Source organism: Athene noctua, chromosome 23 (assembly GCF_965140245.1).
Source record: "Athene noctua chromosome 23, bAthNoc1.hap1.1, whole genome shotgun sequence".
In the NCBI taxonomy this organism is placed as follows: Eukaryota; Metazoa; Chordata; class Aves; order Strigiformes; family Strigidae; genus Athene; species Athene noctua.
The window spans coordinates 3337838-3358224 of NC_134059.1; the positions used below are offsets into that span (position 1 = coordinate 3337838).

The 20387-nt window shown below is 56.4% G+C and overlaps 2 protein-coding genes across 2 annotated transcripts; one reads left to right on the forward strand and one right to left on the reverse strand.

Moving 5' to 3' along the window:
* Positions 1 to 1997: 1997 nt before the first annotated feature.
* On the reverse strand, positions 1998 to 13955 carry PSMA5 (proteasome 20S subunit alpha 5). The gene is made up of 9 exons (XM_074925650.1): positions 13812 to 13955; positions 12738 to 12804; positions 10389 to 10515; positions 9100 to 9167; positions 8200 to 8307; positions 8047 to 8105; positions 7029 to 7131; positions 5221 to 5307; positions 1998 to 2275 (listed from the first exon to the last, which is right to left on the reverse strand). Exons 1-9 carry the CDS (start codon positions 13838 to 13840, stop codon positions 2198 to 2200), a joined length of 726 nt encoding a protein of 241 aa, XP_074781751.1. The 5' UTR covers positions 13841 to 13955; the 3' UTR covers positions 1998 to 2197.
* A 628-nt stretch (positions 13956 to 14583) lies between these two features.
* On the forward strand, positions 14584 to 19683 carry SYPL2 (synaptophysin like 2). The gene is made up of 6 exons (XM_074925669.1): positions 14584 to 14739; positions 15182 to 15253; positions 16718 to 16842; positions 17769 to 17970; positions 18077 to 18268; positions 19422 to 19683. Exons 1-6 carry the CDS (start codon positions 14689 to 14691, stop codon positions 19548 to 19550), a joined length of 771 nt encoding a protein of 256 aa, XP_074781770.1. The 5' UTR covers positions 14584 to 14688; the 3' UTR covers positions 19551 to 19683.
* Positions 19684 to 20387: the final 704 nt, after the last annotated feature.

A 20387-nucleotide genomic window follows, 5' to 3' on the forward strand; every position in this document is an offset into this window, starting at 1 on the left:
TAAAGGACCATTTTCTGCTGAGCACCACATTGGGAATAATTAGCTTTTTGTGTTTCCTAGGACACAAACAAATCTAAAAAGAGCACTACCTCCCAGAACAGCAGGGTTTATCATGGGGCTGGGTGCTTTACAACAGCTGGGACACTCACCCATCTCCCTCCTAAAGCAGAAGGGAACAGGACTGAGCTTTGAGAGGGTATAAAGCTTTGAAGCACATTAAAGATAAAGGCTGTTTATATCTTACACACACACAACAGCTGATACAGCCACAGTTTCGCTTGTGGGGTGGTTTTATGTGGGTGACGCTTGGGGTGGTGCCCTGGATATCATCCTGGCCTGCTGGATATTCAGGATAGGCGAGCTCCCAAACCAGAGCCGCCCTCACCCCTGCCTCAAATTCATTTCAGGGATAAGGAGCACAGAGACCAAGGACGGTGCTCCAAAGTTGTGCAGGCAGAGCCAGAGTCAGGCTTGTTTCCCCACATATAAGCTACAAGGAAGGCATTCCCAAAGGGTAAAGTCCATCAACTAATTCTTTGTTATGTTTGTTCTTCCACCTGCAGGTATGGGGCGTTGTATTCAACCCCTACCACAACCTCAGGCATTGCCTGATGATCCAATTTGTTTCTTTTAGACTGTTAGGCAAAGAGGGGAAACTCACAGCAGGAACTCCTGAGGGTGCTCAGCTATTCTGAAAACTGAGGTTATCCAAGGACTGATCTTCCAGCCATGAAGACCTGGCTTCCCTTCCTGCATCTGTCTGGCAACAGCAACAAAGGAAAAAAATTAATAGGATTGGCATTTTCCCTTCCGCAAAAGGTAGAGGCTGGCAGATGTGAGACCAGCCGCAGCCTGCTGCGACTGTTTGGTTTTGCCAAGTGATGAAACACCCACTGGAGACCGGCAGACGATCCCTAGCCCTGAACTGAGAGGAAAGTTACTAATTTCAGTCAAACGTAACACTGGAAATGGCCCCATTTACCAGGGCAATCCCCCTCCTGGCAGCAGCACATGCCACGTCTGTCTCCCACAGCAGACAACGTTGTTTTGTTCAGGGTGAAATTATTATTTCTCAAAATAGGACAGAGCAGAGCAGCCTCCGCTGCCTGCCAGCGTTCACAAAGCGGCACAGAACAAGCTACCAGGGGCCAGGGCAGAGCTGGCTTCCCAGCCCCTGAAGCTGTGCTGACCATGCAAGCATGATTTTGTAGGAAAATACTCTGCTAATCTCAGTTTATTCCCTTATCAGACTGATCTTCAATTCTCAGATGCTATTTTGAGGACAAGGATAGAGGAGTCCCCATCCCCGGGGGGGTTTAAGGGCCGTTTGGATGAGCTGTGGGGGGATGTGGGGTAGGGGAGAACTTTGTAAAGTCGAGCTGAGGGTTGGACTCGATCCCGAAGGATCCTGAATGATTCTGTGTCTGCTGGAGAACACGAAACAAAAGCAGTAAGCCCTGTGAAGTGGATGAGCAGAAGTTTGCTGGTCAAAAGGAGTCTATTCTCAAAATTAAGTGGTATTTGCACAATTTCACAGGTAAGGGGCTGTCCCATTAAGCCCAAACCTACTCCCATTCAGGGGGGCTCTCGTCTAGCACAGTTGTTAGGGGTATTTCCAGGCTCCCCCTAGAAACAAACACAAACCCCAGGCCTGGTTATGGATTTCTTCCCTGGGAAGGAGTCAGAGCTCCAGCAAAACCTTTACAGAAAAAAAACAAAACCAAACATTGGAGAAGGACAAAGGGAATGCACCAAACAGGTGCGAGCAGATCTAAAGATCTTAAATGTTTTTCAAGACTCATGAAATGACACATAGATCTCCCGATGCGCTATCACGACGCTCTCCACGAGAGGGAGACTCGCTCCTGCTGCAGCCGGCAAGAACCGCAGCGCCGCAGCCCCGACTGCAGCAGCACACCCCCCCCTCACCTGCCCCCCGATTTCAGCTCTAAGCGCTCCCCCCACCTCAGGCCTCCGCGATGAGGAACGCAGCCTAGAGTAACAAAATGATTTATTCTCATTTCCTCTTATTGTAGAGAGCAGTTATGTACAGAAACTGTAAAAAAACCTTAAGAGCCTTCTAAGAAGAGCAATTATGGATGCTGCTGGAAAATAAAATCACAGGTACTAGAAGGAACCGAGAGTCAGTTCGCTTTGATCGGGAGGGGGGGAATGAGCCTTTGAGGGAGTCTCCTTTTCAAATATCCTTGATGACCTCTTCAAGCTCCTCTTTCGTGTACATGTGGAACTTCATCCCGGGCTCCACCGTGGCAAGCTGAAAGAGAAGGAGCAAGGGGTTAAGTGTGCCTGCATATGTGAAGTGACAGCATGGGGCAGGGAACAGAGCAGCCGCAGCAGACAGAGCAGCTGTTCCTTCTCGGCTGCCTGATCTGCCAGCCCAGCAAGATCATTCCACCCCGTAACATGCTCTTTGATTCCCTAAAATAGCTGCCTGCTGCAGAAATAGCTTTTAATTGACTCAGTCTCCTCATAGTAGCAGCAGTGGGGAATGTCTGTTGGGAACAGGCAGACTCTGCTGCTGCTTGCTGGGGAGAAAGACCCCGTTAATACGAGTCCTTCATCAAACACTCCACAGAGAGGGGCGGTTCTCACTGCAGGGCAGCGTGGCCCTCAGCAGAAGTGTCTCCTCTCCCCTAGTAACCAACCAAGAGTACAAATCCTCGCCTGTTACATGCCTTCAGAGAACCACAATAGTAAAAAACACTCAAAAGAGGACTGAGGGTTAGTTCTAGGAAACTGAGGCAGAGGCAAACCTGCATTTTGCTCGCCAAATGCCAACAATAAGCCCTTGTGCACCCTGCAGCTGCCTGGTGCCCTGTACAAGCGGGCCAGAAATCTCTTCCAAGGTAAAGCCCCAGGGACGAAGCTGGGGGACAACATACTCCGCCCTGCCCCTCTGCCAGGAGCAGGAGGAGGCAGCATTCAGGGCAGACAGCTGAGACGTTTCCCGGGGCGAGCACCAGAACAAGAGCTCCTTGAAGAATGACAGGGCTGGAAGAGGAACGCAAGCGGGACTTCGGTTCACACCTAGCTGATGGCGTGAGAGCCCGAGATACAGCCAGCTGCCGCGGGTGGGCAGGGCAGAGCTGCAGGAGATAGCTGGGATGCTCCAGACCTGCTCACAGGCACCCCACGGCACTAGGCACACGTCTTTGCTCTTAAGGGATCAGTGTTTGGTTGTAATAAGATGAAGAAAAGGTGCAGAGGGTCCTGGCAAATCCCAGAGCTCCTCCAAGGCTTCTCTGCTTGCAAGGTCACCCGTAAAACAGCACAAGATGGTCAGACACGCTTTTGGGGTAGAGGGAGGGTAGCCATAAGCTGCTTTTTTTTCTTTAAGGAGAAACATCCCAAGCACTCAGCCTGAGAGCCCCTGGCAGCCCAGGTTTCAGCTGGCGCTCTCAGACAAGTCAGACACTTGCAGATGCCACTTTAGGCACCTGTATGGGCGCTGGCCTGACTCTAGACCCAACAACACACATAGATACACCCTGAAACCCAAAACAAGTATTCAGAGACACTAACTACTCTGCTTTTCCATGTCTGCCTGAACCTGGGCCTCACCTCCCTGCAAACAAAAGCTTTACTCAACTATTCCCTTACAGGCTTCATGGGGAAGTAATTAATTTAAAAGCATAACATTGTTTAAGGCTCCTGACCTTCGCTGCCAATGGGATTTAACTCTTCCGTGACGACACTCTGCTCCTTCTCTTTGCTGCTAGATGGAAAAATCCCACACAAGAGAGGGAAGTGGCTAGAGTAAATAAATTGGAGCACCACGTACTTCTACAAGGCTAGAAAGCAAAGCAGCCACTTCAGGTAGATTTTCAGCCAGAAGGGTGACTTGAGTCAATAGAGACCTTTTAATCCTCAGCACATTCTTCTCATACTTAACCCTGATATGATTCCTCAACATGTTCAGAGCTTTGCCAAGCACAGTTAAGCCCTGTTAAACGGGGACATGACATAAGGATACTGTACATGCTCCTCTGCCTCAATTTTCTTTGCACTGTACTGCGGATCTTCCAGAAGAGACCTGAAGCTGATCAAGAGAGAACTGATCGGTGCAGGTTGGGAATGCATCTGGGGAAGCAGATTTCATCACTTCTGGACAGAGCATCTACTTTTTCAGCATGCTGTTGGCCCTTTCCCTTTAAAGGAATCCAGTTAATCGTGTCAGGAAGGATCCCCCAGCAGCAGTATTTAATTTAAAAAATGGGGTGCACACTTTTAGGCTGTTTGGGAAACAGGTTCCCAGTGCTCAGAGGAAAGGAAAGGGAGAACAGCAGGAGGAGAGCAGCTCAGGAGATGGAACAACATGATTTGAAAAGGTCTAGTATCTCATAACCCACCAGAAATAGAAGCAAACTCTATACGCCAGCCTTGCTCATCATTTATCCATTATCACTACCAAACTGGAAAAGTTTTTACCTTTGCTACCTAAAAAGGAGCATGACAAGTCTAAGGAGCAGGGTTTAAGGGGACAAGTACCACTATGTTTGTGGGGATCTTGAGAGCACTGTGTGCTCGGGTCAAGCTGAGCTCTACGAGCCTGGCTGCTTGTGGGAGAAAGCTGGAGGTTAGAGGAGCACATTTGTTCCTGAAGGCTTCACCTCTTTGGTCCTCCTGTCCAACAGATTTTTGGCACTGACCCAAGACTCAATATAGCAAGTCCAGAAGCTGTATAATTTTCATTCCTTCTAATATTACAAGTACCAGGGAAAAAAAGAATGGCTAAATCCAGGGGAAGAAAAAGCGACCCGGCTGGCACGACAGGTTTCTGCTGCCTGTGTGGAAGGTCAGCAGGGGCTCCAGCTCGCGTTCAGGGAGCCCCCTGAGAACTGCTTCTGCCAGCACACGTGGGTCAGCCAGGCTGCACACCTCTAGAAGTCAAAAGCAAGCTCCAACCTTTCCAACGTGCCACACACAACATGCTACGAGCAGCTTGACAGCACCAGACCTGCAGCCAGCTGGCCGTCAGCTTGGGAAGTCCTGAGCTGCTCCACCAACTCATACCTTGCTCTAGAAGCAGAGGGAACCCTTCTCTCCAGAAAGCAAGAGGGCAGCTTTCTCCCCTGGACACTGAAAACACAAGAAACTACCGAGACACTCGCTGTGCAGGCAGCAGGACCCACACAGAGGAAGCAGCCCACAGGCTGTGCAGATTTCTGTGCCACACGCTGCCAATCGAGTCACAGTTACCTCAATGTTGGTTGCATTCAGCTTCTCCTCCATCACTTGTTTCAGAATGACGAGGGAAGATTTGATTGCTTCCTTCAGTGTCATTGACTGTAAAACAAATCACTCATTAACTGCTTTGCTGATAGTCAAGCAACTACTAGTACATTACCCCTGTGACTGTGTGCTGCTCTCATTCCCGCTCTTCTCAAATCCTTTAAGCTGTCACTGGCAGCAAATTTAAAAGCTTATCAAGTTATCTACAGCATCAACAAGAGATCAAAGCGCAGTTCAGGCAGGAAAGTGACAATTGCAAGGATGGTGACTTTCTGCTTCTGTATAACTTTGTACAATGCTTAAGAACTGTTAATCTGGGCACATAAACCTTTATGTCAGGATTGGGACACAGACTGGGTCCATTTCTCTTCACTGGGTTATCAAGTGGTTCCCCCCAGTAAGCTCCAGTGGGAGCTCTGAAAAGCTGGACTCCCTCTTGGCAGAAGCCTTCATGTTTTAATTATGTAAATCCCTGCATGAGGGGAAACCAGAGCCAGGGGGCGATGATAGCTGGGTTTGCTGTAACCTTGCACTTGGAAGATGGTTAACAAGCCACGGAGCCCACAACTTGGGCGATTCTGGTAGGGAACAAATTAGGTTATTGAGTCTCAGGCTGGAAGTCTTCACAGCAATCAACACCATCAGTTGTGCTTTTCATTAGCGTTTGGTTTCTTACCACACAAAATGGGCAGCTCCCTCCTCATGGGGGGAAGAAAGTTTCTGTTTAATAGCAAATAGGACCAGTATTTGCAGCTCAAAAGCCATTAAATTCACTGGCTTAACAGATCTGGTGAAACAAAGCCACTTGCTTTAATTCCTTATGCTCAGGCTGCACATACTGAGCCCTGATGCCGACCAGCGGTGTTCGTAGAGCAGTTCTTTTATTTATAGACTGCTTCCTGACATGGTCTTAATTATCACTTTGCTAGAGGCAGAGACCGGCATCTCAGACACCAGTCTCGTGTTCCAGCTGCAGCTGAGGGGGAAGCTGATGCTGGTAGTACTCCTTGTTGTAGAGATCCCCATGCAGCAGCTCAGTGCTGACATCTAATCACGGGATCAAGTGCCAAGGACTGAGTCCCACCCTGACAAACTCGCGCACCTCCTCTACAGCGCAAGTTATAAATCACTCATCGGGAAGGAAACTAGCAGATCCTTGTAGGTCACAATCACAGAATCATCGAGGTTGGAAAAGACCTTGAAGCTCCTCCAGCCCAACCATGACCCTCACCCCGACCCTTCCCAACTCCCCCAGATCCCTCAGCGCTGGCTCAGCCCGACTCTTCAACCCCCCCAGGGATCCCGGGGACTCCCCCCTGCCCTGGGCAGCCCATTCCAACGCCCAACAGCCCCTTCTGCACAGAAATCCTTCCTCAGAGCCAGCCTGACCCTGCCCTGGGCAGCTTGAGGCCATTCCCTCGGGGCCTGGCGCTGGGGCCTTGACTCCAGAGACTCATCCCCCCTCTCTGCCCCCTCCTGGCAGGGAGTTGCAGAGGGCCAGGAGGTCTCCCCTCAGCCTCCTCTTCTCCAGACTGAACCCCCCCAGTTCCCCCAGCTGCTCCCCAGCAGACCTGTGCTCCAGACCCTGCCCCAGCTCCGTTGCCCTTCTCTGGACACGCTCGAGTCATTCAATGGCCTTTTTGGGGTGAGGGGCCCAGAACTGAACCCACTCATCGAGGGGCGGCCTCACCAGTGTCGAGTGCAGGGCTAAGAAGGTACAGGGGTCGTGAGGTACCTCTCACTCATGAGATGTCAACCCCAAACCAGCCTTTTACCTTATGGTAAACCTCTTGCAGAGAGCTCTGTGCACCTTCCGAGGCAGAGCCAATAGCTCTGGCATCGCACTGAACAAACGTCCCCGACGGGTCCATGTGAAACCTGCAGGAACACGGGCGAGAGCACAAATGGCCGCTGCCCCCCCCCCGTCTCACACCGTGGCACCCCCAAGGGCTTCCCCACCAGAGCTCCCCGCACAGCTGGGCGCTGGGAAGGAACACGGGCTGCTCAAAGAGCGACAGCTCGCCTGCCGAGGCGGGGCCGAGCTCGCAGCAGCCCCTCGCTGCAGCCAGCCTCCCCCTTTACACCCCGCAGTGGGGGGGACCAACAATTAGCATGGTGGCTGCAGGTCGCTCCTGGCACACGGAGACAACCAAGGGCTGAGGAGCAACCCCGAGAGCCACCTGCAGACCCACGGGGGGCTGGCAAGCAAGGAGGGCTATACACTCCCTGCTCAGAGCAGAATCATCTCCCTTTTTATTTCCCACCCTCTTTTTTTTCTGGTAATAAAACCAGCAAGTTTTCACTACTTCTCCTGTGGGGAGACCTTACTGGGGTGGCTCTGCACCTCCAGCAGAGGCTGAGTGTTTGAAGCACGCGAGTTCAGGTTACAAGCACTCCTCCACCTCCCCAAGGAATGTTACAGCAGGCTCCACATATTATGTTACCGGTGGCTCTGCTAGTCCTTTAGGGAAAGGTAAGAATAAACTTAGGGTGAGGAGAGCTTTAACGCCTCCCTCCTGCTCAGGAAACCACATTAAGTAAGCAAGGATTCAGTGAAAACACAGTGTTTTCTTCAACCCTAAACAAGCCCCCAGTGCTCAGGCCGCTACAACCCCTGCTTTGAAAGGAAGGGTTTAAAAGCATTAACACACACATTAGGTACATAATCGGGTAAACCCCAAGTGTTTGGCTTAAGTAAAATCCCAGAATCAAGTGCTTAAGATGTCCTAGGAAGTTTCAGGAGAGGTTTTGTCTCTTCCTGGTGCTGGCCTGGATTAAGAGAGCCGAACTTACAGCTGGGGCCCCTTCTCATCAACTCCTCCAAAAAGCAGCGCGACTCCAAACGGACGAGACTGCAACAGAAGAGAGCCGACAGGTTAGGCAAGGCCAAGGGCAAAGTTAGAGGGGAGCCAAAAGCACCTCCCCAGAACACCCCCAGCTCCGCACCATTGCCCCTGGGTCTGCGTCCTCCTCCCCAAACTGCAGAGCCAGGTTGGACACAGCCTGTGTCACGCTCTCCACTGTCATGGTTTCATTGTAGGTGAACCAGTGATTCTGCAGGAAAAAGAAAAAAAAAAAATCGAATTATCACCTTGTTCCCAAAAATATGACAAACCTGGAACGTTCACATGGCAGGTTGGAGCAATGCCCTGTGTAGCCACAAAGGCAACTTCCCTCTGGCCCCTCTGAGCAGGCTGCTGGCACCCAGGGCACAGCCCGGTCAGCTGCGAGAGGGATGCACCAGGAAGAGAGTGGCAAGTGCAGAACAATCTGGGAAGAAGTTTGTGCAGGGATCCCTCAGAAATTCTGGGATACCTAGGCCGTGGGATGACAAGAAGGAAACTGCAAGGCCGGAGCACTTTATCCCATGATCTGTTTCTGAAGCGATGGGGTTACCCAGTTCTCCAGAGGGTGGAAGAGTGCTGACGTGCAGGAAAAACACCTCACAGGAAAAGTCTTTACTATAGCACCGAGATTTGTACCTGGGATCTCCAAGTAGTCAAGGCACTGAGTAAATTTAAAGGGTCAAAAATATAACCAATATAACCAGTCTTGTGTCCAGAGTTACACACGGTCCGACACATTCACTGGAGCACATCTGCCAGTGATGAGACACCACCAGAGAACCTTCCAGAAGATTCCCAAACGTGCAATGCCAAAGAGGAAAAAAAATACACGAGACTCCACCTGTTTGATCTGCAAAAGCCCCATGAGGGAAGCTACAAGCTCTGCAAGCCTCCCACTCCACACCAGCTCCTCTCTGTAATGATCTTCCCATGCCAGAGGCTTCCGAGGTGCCCCTGAGCCTAGTGCTGTTGCCTTAAGAGAAAAAACGTCAAGTCTTACCTGAGTCTCCACTCTTGCTTTATCAATTAAAGTCTTTGCATCAGCTATTAAGCCACTCATGGCACACCCTGGAATCAGAGAGGGAAACCACAAGTCATTTCACACCACTCCAACAGGGGAGGGTCAGACTGGACATGAGGAAAAAGCCTTTCCCAGCAAGAGTGGTCAGAGAGTGGCACAGGCTGCCCAGGGAGGGGGGAGTCCCCATCCCTGGGGGGGTTTCAGGGCCGTTGGGATGAGCTGTGGGGGATGTGGGGTAGGGGAGAACTTTGTAGAGTCGGGCTGAGGGTTGGACTCGATGATCCCGAGGGGCTTTTCCAACCTGAATGATTCTGTGATTTCACTGATCCCCCCAGACTTCCCAAAGCCCATTGCAGGGCAGAGTGGGTCCCTGCATGGGAGCACACAGCAACGCCATGCCACAGCGTGCTGGAGAGGACAGGGGACGAGATCCAAATGGATTTGCTCAAGAACAAGGATGGACACGCAGCTGAAGGGCAGGAACATAATCGAGTTCTCCCACTCACATCTCCTACCCACCCCACGTCTAAACCAGTTAAAGGAGCCACATTTGAGGCCTTCCAAGAGAAGCTAACCAAGAGAAACCTGCTTGGAAGGGGAACTCATTCATCCCCTGCTGTGGGGAGGGCTGGCCAACCCATAGCTGGGGAAGATGCAGCAGGAGCCTCCAGCACAGATCCTGCTCCAGGAAGAGAGGGGCTGTATCACAAGCACACGGGAAGAAGAAATTAAGACTCTTCAAGAGCTCCTTCCATGATCCATGTCATCAGCAACATGGGTATTTTGGAAGTCTCCTGCTTTTCAAGGCGACATATTTGGTAATGAGCCTGTCACAGCCCCCTCACAGCCAGGAGGCTGCTGCGAGCAGGGGCACAGGCTAACCTTAGTGCTCTGAGAAAACCTGGCCTCGAGTCAAGCCTTTTGCAGTAATTCCCTGCCCTCCCAGATCTAAATTTGGGATGAGCCTTCATAAGGGAGGTCATTGGGGGGGGGGGGGGGGAGTGGGGGGTGCTTCAGCTGCCTCTTCCTGCTCTTGTAACTATGTCCTGCTGGCCTAGAGCCTGGAAAACCAGTGGCCAGGACCTGGTGTTCACTGGGAGGGATGAGCATTCCCGCTCGGCTGAGCTGCCTGCAGGGTAGGCCAGCTCAAACACCACTCTGACACTCCCAGGGGACAGAGTCTTAAATATATGTATATAAAAAAATATACTTCCAAAACTTGAGGGATGCTCCCAGAACTCTACCAAAGCTCACTTCTTTCTCCTTACCTATGTGGGAATCTATTTCTACAATCTTCTCGATGCTGCTGGGTTCCATGAGCGGGGAGGTGATCCTCTTCTCCACGGCCAAGCAGACACCCTCCGAGGTCTGGATTCCGATGGCCGTGGACCCAAGCTGAAAACCACCACACGGTTATCACCTCCTGCACCCAGCACGGGGGTCTAGCCACGACAGCTCGTATCAAGATGAACGGGGCAACGTTAATTTTGACTTGTATTATTTGGAGGCGTTTTGTTTTGGAGGCAATCACATCATCAACACAGAAACCCACCCACAGGACTCTACAGCTTTGCAGGTCAAATTTTAAATGTTACAATCTGAACTAGAAAAGTGGGAAGGTTAAACCTGTGTTGCTTCCCAGCTGATTAGTTCATCAGAACCCAGCAGGGCTGCTGCAAATCACTAATCTCTTCCCTGAGCAACATCAATTTTTACAGCTTAAAGCCTTATGAATTTAAAAGGCCTTGCAAATCTTCCTTTGAAAGACAGAAATTAAATTTTAAAGCAAGAGAGGAGGATTTCACATAATGGCCTTAATTCTGACTGCATCTGTACTTCTGGCTTGGGCATTTTTCTTTCCATTAGCTCTTTTTCTCCCAAGCGTCCTCATATCCACAGAATTTACAGCAGGAACAAGAGCATTTTGCACGTGCTGTTTTCCAGGGAATCCCCTGCAGCAAGTTTTACCATGGTCTTGCAGGACACCACAGCGTCACCACAGCCACGAGCATAGCCAAGGGGAGGGGGGGGGTCAGATCTCAAGGGCTCCTGTCAGCCCCCACCAGCCCCTACCTCACTCCCAGAATAGAATTTACTGGAATAACTGTACAAGCTGCAGTGTGGAGATGCTGAGTCCAAATTGTAGCAGTATAATTTTAGCAGCAAGCTTCCCCAGGTAGGTACACCTCTAACCACTGGCCTGGCAGAGAGGAATCTCCCCGTTGCAGGCACTCACAGTTTTAGACATCACCCCACACTCCTTTCAGCATGCAGCCTGCCACGGCTGTGCACAAACCCCAAGGGAAGAAGGGACACCTGATGTCATTTCAGATGGATTTGTTAATGGAGCTGCAGCACATGAATAAAAACTCCTCCTACACCCCTAACACACAGACACCGCACAGTACATGTCGCAAGAGCCACCTGAGCTGCAGCAATTTCATCAGTAAGCTTATAGGCTGATCTGGAAAAAAAAAAAAAAACACCAAACCAGCCAGAAAGCTTCTATATCATGCTTCTCCAGTAAATGGATTTGTAATTATAAAGTCAACACGGTGACTGACATCCTTCTGAGAGTTTTACTTCCCAGTGCCTTAATAAACTATTACTTTTTGCCTCCTCATTTAAGTAGTGCTGCAAGGAGCCAAAGCAATACAGGGAAAACAAAGCCAGGACCCTCCTTTACCCCAATCCAAACAGAGGCCTGCTCAGAGCTTCTTCACTTCATCACTTGACCAGTTTCCCCCAAGTTTAAACTTACTCCAAATCAACACCCACCTTCTCAGAAACAAGAACATTTATCAATTAAGAACGCTTAACACCCCAGAAAGGCCATTCAGCTCTGCAGAGGTAGGTAAGTTTGCTCGTAATAATCTTCACCTTCAGGGTTTAAAATTCACCCGAGCAAACAGTGACCCACTCCAAGCTGCAACAAGAGCAAGCTAAGAAAAGGAAAGATGAGCTAGCAAAATCATCATTTTAGGGTTTTTTAAGGGACTCCATCTTTACAAAGCCCACAGACCAGAAGGGAACACTGCATTAGCTCAGAGAGGTGAGGACAAAGCAGGTCTTAGAGAAGCATTTACAGACATGAAGGGCAATGCCAGCTCCAGTAGGCAGTGTCACGGTGAACAGGCATTCAGGACCTCTCGCTTTAACGCTAGTTTAGTAAGCTTGATTTGGGGATTAGCATCTTCAGATTGTGTTTGGTTCAGGGGCAAATTGGTTGGTAGGAGACAGGGAGGGGAAAATTCCCCTGCATTTGGGCAAAATCGACAGCTTTGGATTCTTCACGAACCATAAAAGGGCAGAGGTGCAGGAGGTTTGGCTGGGCAGAAGGAATCAAATACTGACACACGACTCTCCTACTACAAACCGTAGGTGAAAGTCTGGCAAAGAGCTGCCAGAGCACTCATGTGCAGGAGCGGCACCTACGGGGAAAGGCAGCAGCTCCCACCCAGCACTGTGTACTGCCCTGGGAGCCCACCAAAGCCTGCCTCGCTGCAGAGCCCCAGGGAACAGAACCTGCCTGGTTTTATTTCTGACTAAACCCAGGCTTTGGGGTTGAAAGAGCCCTAAGAGGTCACAGTTTGGCAGCCAGATGAAGCTGACAATACCTTGATGGCCTCGATAGCATACTCCACTTGGAACAGCCTCCCCTCCGGAGAAAAAGTGTTCACACCCCTGCAAGAACAACATCAGAGATGGTGTAAAGGGCAGGAAACTGAAGGCTGACAAGAAAGTTCCTTATTCAAAAGCAACAGTAGGAAGAGTGATGCCAGCTGGGGACAGGTATCACAGGAGGGGCAGCTGGAACAAGTCACAGCTTCACTGGAGCCCGTCATCCTCGATGCAGACACTTGCAGGGTTTGGATTCAGGATGCTTACAGAGAAAGAGGACAAAGGCAACACCAGCAGCTCTAGTCACCTGTCAGGTTTGTTTTCATGGCACACTTTGCACTGTGGATGCTGAAAGCACGCTGCCTTCGGGCTCCAAACAGTGCGCCTTCTCTCAGCGCCAAGAGGCAGCAAGATTTTGTTTTACCAGGACAGAGCCGTTCTTTTCCCCGTACACCCCATCCCATCCCCACCTCCCGCACACACCAGGCCAGCCCGACTCCCGCAGCTCCTCCCATCCCACTACACAAAGCAGGAGATGACTCTGCCCTCCTCCACCAGACCCCGTGGACTTTATGGGATTTCTTTAAAGCCACCTAGTTTCGGGAAACATTTAGCAAAATAAACTACAGCCTTACAAAACACCCACACACACAGGGACACTGCACACAGCCTCCCCCCGCACCGGGGGCCTCCCAACACTTGAAAACCCCGGTCACACGGGATGTGCCCACCCTTCCCCTGTATTTCACACAACCGGGCTCTTCAAAACCCCAAGAGAACAAAAATATGGGGAAGAAGCCGCTGCAGGGAAGGAACGGCCGCAAACCCCCGCGGGCCCGGGCGGCGCTGGCAGGGGGATGAGCACAGGCCCTTGGACAGGACCCAGCAGGACTGCGGCCTCCCCGGCAGCTGCTCGGAGCGGCCCTACGGCGGCTGCAGGCGAGAGACGCCGGCCAGGGCCTACCGGGATGGGGAGGGTGGCGACCGGCCGCAGGCCCGTGACTCAGCCGCAGGCCGCGGGCGGTGGGGACGGCGCCGTCGGGGGGCAGCGGGGGCGGATGAAAACTCACCGGTCGTACTCGGAGCGTGTGAGGAACATGGCGACGGCGGGGCGACGCGGGGGGGGAACGGGCGGCAGAGGCGGGAGCGCGGCTCTGCCCTCGCCGGTTTCTCCGCCGCTTCCTGCCAACGGGCCCGCAACGCGCAGGCGCCGCCCCGCCCCTTCGCCCTACTTCCCCCCGCGCCGCCTTCCCATTGGTTCGCGCCGCTCGGCGTCTGGCCAATGAAAAAACGGGTGGGGCGGGCTCGGCGAAGGGGAGACGGGGGAAGCGGCTGCCAGTGGGGATTGGAGAGAGGGCTGGAGGGGGGCGTGGTCAAAGCGAGGGGGCGTGGTCAGAGCGGCAGCGGGGCGGGGCGGGGCGGGGCGGGGCGGGGCGGGCGCACCGCGGGTACCGGGTGGGGGTTACCGGGCCGGGGGTACCGGGCCGGGGGCGTCAGGGCAGAGGCATCGGGATGCCTCAGGATCCTCCGGGGCCGGGCCGGCACCCGGCTCCCGGTGCGGTCCCCACAGACCCGTTACCGGCCCCGACCGGACTGTGGGCACCGTACCGGGAGCCGACACAGCCCCGGGGCTCCTCGTCCCGTTCCAGGGCTGGAGGGCACGGGGAGACGAATTGAGGGTCGATCGATCCGATGAACGGACGGACGGACATCTCCGGGGGGGCGCTGCCCATCCCGCTGTGGGCCGGGTCCGCGCTGGGCGGAGGGACCGGGGGCGGACCGGAGCGGGGGGGCTGTCCCGGGGGTGTCCGGGGGCGGACCGGTGGCCCTGCCGGGGGCGGGGCGGTGCTGCCTGCCCCGGGGGCGGTGGGGTTCCCGGTGGCGGCTCTGACAGCGGAGCGGTCCCAGCGGGCGGTGGAGGCAGCACCGACCGCCCCCGGCCCGGCCATGTCGGAGCCCGGCACCCCCGCCGCCGGCGACAAACCCCCTCGGCTCCAGGTAGGGCTCCGGTGCCCCCCCGCCCCTTCCCCGGTGCCCGCGGCAGTCTCCCGATGTGTCCCCTCGGTGGCCCGGTGCAGTTTCCGAAGACAACTCCCGGTGCAACCCTCGGTGCAGCCCCCGGTCCCCCTCCATGCAACTCCCGCTGCAGCCCCCGCCGTGTTCCGGTGCAACAGGCGATGCAGCCGCCCGGTGAGACCCCCGGTGCAGCCTCCCAGTGTCCCGGTGCAGCCGTCTCTCCCCTGGTGCAGCCCCTCCGGTCCCCCGGTGCGGCCCCCCTGGTTCCCCGGTGTAGCGCCCCCGCCCGAGGCAACTCCCGGTGCACACCCCGGTCTCCTGGTGTAGCCCCCCCGGTGCAGCCCCTCGCTCCCCCGGGGCAGTCTCCCCGGTGCCTCCCCGGTGCCTCCCCGGTGCCCCGGCTCCCGCCGTTCTCTCCCCACAGGACCGCGTCCTGCGGGGGGTGCGCTGGGGCCGCCTCCTGGAGCCCCTGGGGTTCATCAAGGTGCTGGAATGGGTGAGTGTGTCCCCCCACGGTGTGTGTCCCCCCCGATCCGGGCCTGATCCCGGCGCCAAGCCCCCCCCCCCCCCCCCGCTCCCCCTCGCCGGGCACAGCACCCCTGGGTGCTGGTCCCCCAGGACCCCATCCAGCACTCTCCCCCCACCCCCAGATTCGGGGTGCACCATTTCTTTCCTAAAGCCCCCCCTAGGATGAGGGGGCCCTAGAGGCCCCCCCTGCCTGTCCGGAGGGTCCCCCACCCTGGCAGCCCTGTGCATGGGGACCCCATCCTGAGTGGGCTCTGGGGGAAGCGGGGTGCGGGGCCACCCGGGTTTGGGCTACGCGACCCCCCCGGTGACCTTGAGCAGGTGGCTTTGCCCGGCAGTGCCAGAGGGGACGGTGACATCGGGGTCCCACGTCCCCATCATTCCCACGGGCTCGGGAGGCACTGGGTGGGTGGGTGAGGAGGGGGTCCGTGGGCTGCAGGGGGGAGGAACCCTGAGGACGGAGGTTGGGGGGGAGCCAAGCGCCTGCGGCCCCGGCCCCGGCCCGGCTGTGCCATGAATGGCTCCGGGATTGTATTTCAGGGCGGCATTTCTGCAGCACGGCCTCGCCGTGGCTGGGGGGCTCCCCGCCGGCCCCACGCCTGGGGGCCAGCGCTGGGGAAACTGAGGCGCAGCAGGGCCGGGGGGGGAGTTTGCTCAGCTCTGGGGGCGTGAGGTCAGACCCATTTAGGCATCTCCCACCTGGAGGAGCCGGATCGAGGGGCCTTTTCCTCCGATCCCACAGCTCTTTGCTTTGGATAATCCCACCCGGGGAGGTGCTGGGCACCCCCTTGCCAGTGGGGCCGCAGTGCAGGATCAGGCCCTGCGTGCACAGACACCCCGAAACCGAAAGCAGGAGGAGAACCACCAACGCTCCTGCTTCAACCCTCGGTGCAGCACGTGGGCCTGCCCATCCCCACGGCGTCATGCCTGGCCGCTGGGCTTCCCCCCACCCTCCCCCCAGCCGGCTCTAGGAGGCCGTGAGCTCAGCTGGGATGAGTTGCCAGAAAATTCTTTGGGAACAGTGTTTTCCCGGCACCCCCCGCCGGAGACGAGAGCGGCTCGGCGCCAAAGAACAGGAAATGGCAGCGGGAGGGGGACCGATGGTGGCAGGACGACCCCCAAGACGCTCCCAGCTTGCTGGAAACCTGCTCCAGCGCTCAGCACCCTGCCTAAAATTAAGTGGGAGGGTTGGCCTTGCTGCCCACCACCCCCCCCCATGGAGCATCGCCCCCACCGCTGCCCTGTTTCGCCCCCAATTGCAAATCCTGGTGCTGGCACTGGCACACGAGGCCAACAGCTGCAGGGTGACAGCTCGCCCTGCACCGCCGTGGCCACCGTGACTCAGCGCCGGGGGGTACAAACCCCCTGTTGAGTGCATCCCTGGAGCCCCCACCCTGCACCTTCCCTGCTCTGACCCGCTGCTCCTCTCCCGTAGCTCTTCGCCATCTTTGCCTTCGGGGCCTGCGGCTCCTTCAGCGGCGAGACCGGGGCAACGGTGAACTGTGGTGGCGAAACCAAAGAGATGAGCGCCATTTCCGTCCAGTTCGGGTACCCCTTCAGGTGAGAGGGCACCAAGCCCAAACCCCCACCCCCAGAAACTCATCCTGGCACCCAGCATGGCTCCACAGCAAACTGGAGGGGACGTGGGGTGCTGGGTTGGGGTTAAACCCCATCCCCGCTGCTGGGACCCCCATGGGAGCACAGGCATGGTCCCTGCGGCCAGGGAGGTGCCGTGTCCGGCCAGGGACCCTCTGCACCCCCAGCAGAGTGAGGCATCCCCTGGCTCCGGCTCCTGACACCAGCTGGGGGATCCTTGTTAATCGAGGACAGAGCCAGGCCAGCTGTGAGCCACAGTTTTAACCCTTTCCCTCAGCCACCAGCCCCGTGCTGGGACACCGGACCACAGCAAAGGGTCCAGGTTCCGCCCCAGCAGCGGGTCTGTCCCCTTCATCCCCGGGGACCACCCCAGTGCCGTTATGTCGGGCTGGCAGAGCCAAGGGCAACGGAGCTGGGGCAGGGTCTGGAGCACAGGTCTGCTGGGGAGCGGCTGGGGGAACTGGGGGGGTTCAGTCTGGAGAAGAGGAGGCTGAGGGGAGACCTCCTGGCCCTCTGCAACTCCCTGCCAGGAGGGGGCAGAGAGGGGGGATGAGTCTCTGGAGCCAAGGCCCCAGCGCCAGGCCCCGAGGGAATGGCCTCAAGCTGCCCAGGGCAGGGTCAGGCTGGCTCTGAGGAAGGATTTCTGTGCAGAAGGGGCTGTTGGGCGTTGGAATGGGCTGCCCAGGGCAGGGGGGAGTCCCCGGGATCCCTGGGGGGGTTGAAGAGTCGGGCTGAGCCAGCGCTGAGGGATCTGGGGGAGTTGGGAACGGTCAGGGGGAGGGTCATGGTTGGGCTGGAGGAGCTTCAGGGGCTTTTCCAACCGAGATGATTCTGGGATTCTGATTCCCTCCATTCCTGGGCCACCCACCATCCCCTTCCCACCATCCCAGGTTATACCAGATTCCTTTCGAGATGCCGGCCTGTGAGGGGGAGTCAGAGACCCAAACCCTGCACCTCGTCGGCGATTTCTCCGCTCCTGCAGAATTTTTTGTGACCCTGGGGGTCTTCTCCTTCCTCTACGCCATGGCAGCTCTGGTGCTTTACCTGCGCTTTCATTCCCTCTACAGCGAAAATAAGAAGCTCCCCTTCGCGGTAAGGCAGCTGCATCCTTAAGAGGGGTGGGGACACACACACACACACACACACACACACAAATCCTGCGCCGCTGGAGCTGAGCCCGCTGTCCCCATCCCGGCAGGATTTCTGTGTCACCGTCTGCTTCGCCTTCTTCTGGCTGGTGGCGGCGGCAGCGTGGGGCAAGGGGCTCACCGACGTGAAGGCGGCCACGCGGCCTGCCAGCCTCATCGCCGCCATGGGGGTCTGCCAGGGCCAGGTTGTGGTCTGCAACGCCGGCACCACGCCGGCCATGGGGCTGGCCAACATCTCCGTGGTGAGAGCCGGGCGCCAGCACACGCGGGTGTTCACACGCAGGTGTATGTACAGGCACCCACATGTGCACACGGGTGTTTATTAATTTGCTTGGGGGAGAGATTTATGGTGCTTCAAGCAGAGCTCGGAGGCTCTCAGCCCTTGCAGGGGCACACGCGTGTGCACACCCGTGCCCACACGTGTGTGTGTGTGTGCCTGCGCACGCTTGCCAAACCCCTGCACGTGAATGTGCACCCACACACATGCGCGTTTGGCTGAAAACGCACACCCGGACACCCTGTGCCCATAGGCACAGACATGCCTGAACATGCATGGATGCGCACACGCAGACGCACACGCGCGTGAGCCCTCGTGCGTGCACATGCGTGTGGGGCTCTGGAGCTCAGCCAGGAGAGGCTGGGGGAAACGTGCGCACATGCGCTGCGTGGCCACGGTGCCAACTACGCGTTGGTCCCGTGGGATGTGGCACCCATCCTGAGCCCCCCCTCACCACCGAGACGACCCCTCCCAGCCATAGGGGACCCCCACGCTGGGGTGGGCGGTGGCGATGCAGCCCCTGGCGTGGGCGCTTGGGGTGGGTGAGGCGTGTGGGGTGCGTGGTGTGCACATGGAGAGGATGAGGTGCATGGGGTGCAGGGGGAACATGGGGTGCGCGGGACACATGGGCTGCATGAAGTGGGGCACGTGGGGTGCATGAGGTGTGTGGTGTTCACTGGGTGCGTGGGGTGTGTGGGGCACACAAGGTGCGTGGGGTGTGTGGGGCACACAACATGGGGTTCATGGGGTGCGTAGGGCACACAAAGTGTGTGGGGTGTGTGGAGTTCACAGGGTGCATTGGGTTCACGGGGTTTGTGGGGTTCGTGAGGTTCATGGGGTTCGTGGGGTTCTCAGGGTTCGTGGGGTTCACGGAGTTCATCGGGTTCACGGGGTTCGTGGTGTTCACCAGGTTCACGGGGTTCATGGGGTTCACGGGGTTCATCGGGTTCACAGGGTTCGTGGGGTTCACGGGGCGCCCAGCAGGCCACATGGTTTGCATGAAGCCCACGGAGCGCACTGGATACACAGGGTTCCCGTGGCGGGGGCTCACCCATGGGTGCCCCCCGCTCTGTTTGATGTGTGTGTGTTGGGGGGGGGTGTCTCTCCTCTCCCCGCAGCTCTTCGGGTTCCTCAACTTCGTGCTGTGGGCCGGGAACTGCTGGTTCGTGCTGAAGGAGACGCCGTGGCAGGCGCAGGCCGCGGCCCGCGACAGCGCAGCCGAGCAGGGCGCCATCGACAAGCAGTAGCACCCCGCGGGGGGGGGAGCCCACCCCCCCCAGTAGCACCCCCGGGGGGCTCCCCCCCCCGTCCCCCGGGACCTCGCGCCGGCCGCCAGCCCGGGGACGGGGCGCCGCTGGCCCTGGGGTGGTATGGATGCTATGGGGGGGCACGTGTAACCCCGGGTACAGGGCGGGGGGGGGCGTTGACGGTGCTGCCTGGCTGTATATAGGGGTCTGCGCAACACGGCGGGGGCCCTTCTGTATAGGGGGGGTCTGGGTGTAACCCTGGGGCGTCCGCGTCTGTATGGGGGGGGCGTATAAAGTCCTGGGTACCAGCTCTATATGGGGGGGTGTGTAACCCCTGGTGTCTGCCTCTCTATAGGGGGTATAGCCAACTCCTGGGTGACCCGCTCTGCATAAGGGGCTTTATATAGGGGTATATCCAACTCCTGGGTGTCCTGCTCCATGGAAGGGTCTATATAGCCCCTGGGTGTCCTGCTCTGTGGTAAGGAGCTTTATATAGGGGGTATATACAGCTCCTGGATGTCCTGCTCTCTGTAAGGATATACATAACACAGAGTGTCCTGCTCTCTTTAGGGTATGTGTAAGTCCCAGGGGCTCAGCTCTCTATAGGGGCTGTATATAACTCCCAGGTGTCCTGCTCTCCATAAGGGATAACGCCTGATGTCCGAAGGGGATGTATAAGCCCTTGGTGTCCAGCTCTCTATAGGGGCTGTGTATAACCCTGGGTATCCAGCTCTCTCCAGGGAGTAATTAAACACTGGATACCTGCTGGTGTATAGGGGCTATATATAACCCCTGGGCATCCTGCTCCATATAAGGGATAACCCCTGCTGTCCAGCT

Coding starts and splice junctions, on each gene's coding strand:
- SYPL2 (XM_074925669.1), top strand. CDS start 14,689: ATGTCGGAGCCCGGCACCCCCGCCGCCGGCGACAAACCCCCTCGGCTC. Junction 15,254..16,717: donor TCATCAAGGTGCTGGAATGG/GTGAGTGTGTCC, acceptor CCTCTCCCGTAG/CTCTTCGCCATCTTTGCCTT. Junction 18,269..19,421: donor GGCTGGCCAACATCTCCGTG/GTGAGAGCCGGG, acceptor CTCTCCCCGCAG/CTCTTCGGGTTCCTCAACTT.
- PSMA5 (XM_074925650.1), bottom strand. CDS start 13,840: ATGTTCCTCACACGCTCCGAGTACGACCG. Junction 8,308..9,099: donor AAGCAAGAGTGGAGACTCAG/GTAAGACTTGAC, acceptor TTTTTCCTGCAG/AATCACTGGTTCACCTACAA. Junction 7,132..8,046: donor GATGAGAAGGGGCCCCAGCT/GTAAGTTCGGCT, acceptor GTGTTCCTGCAG/GTTTCACATGGACCCGTCGG.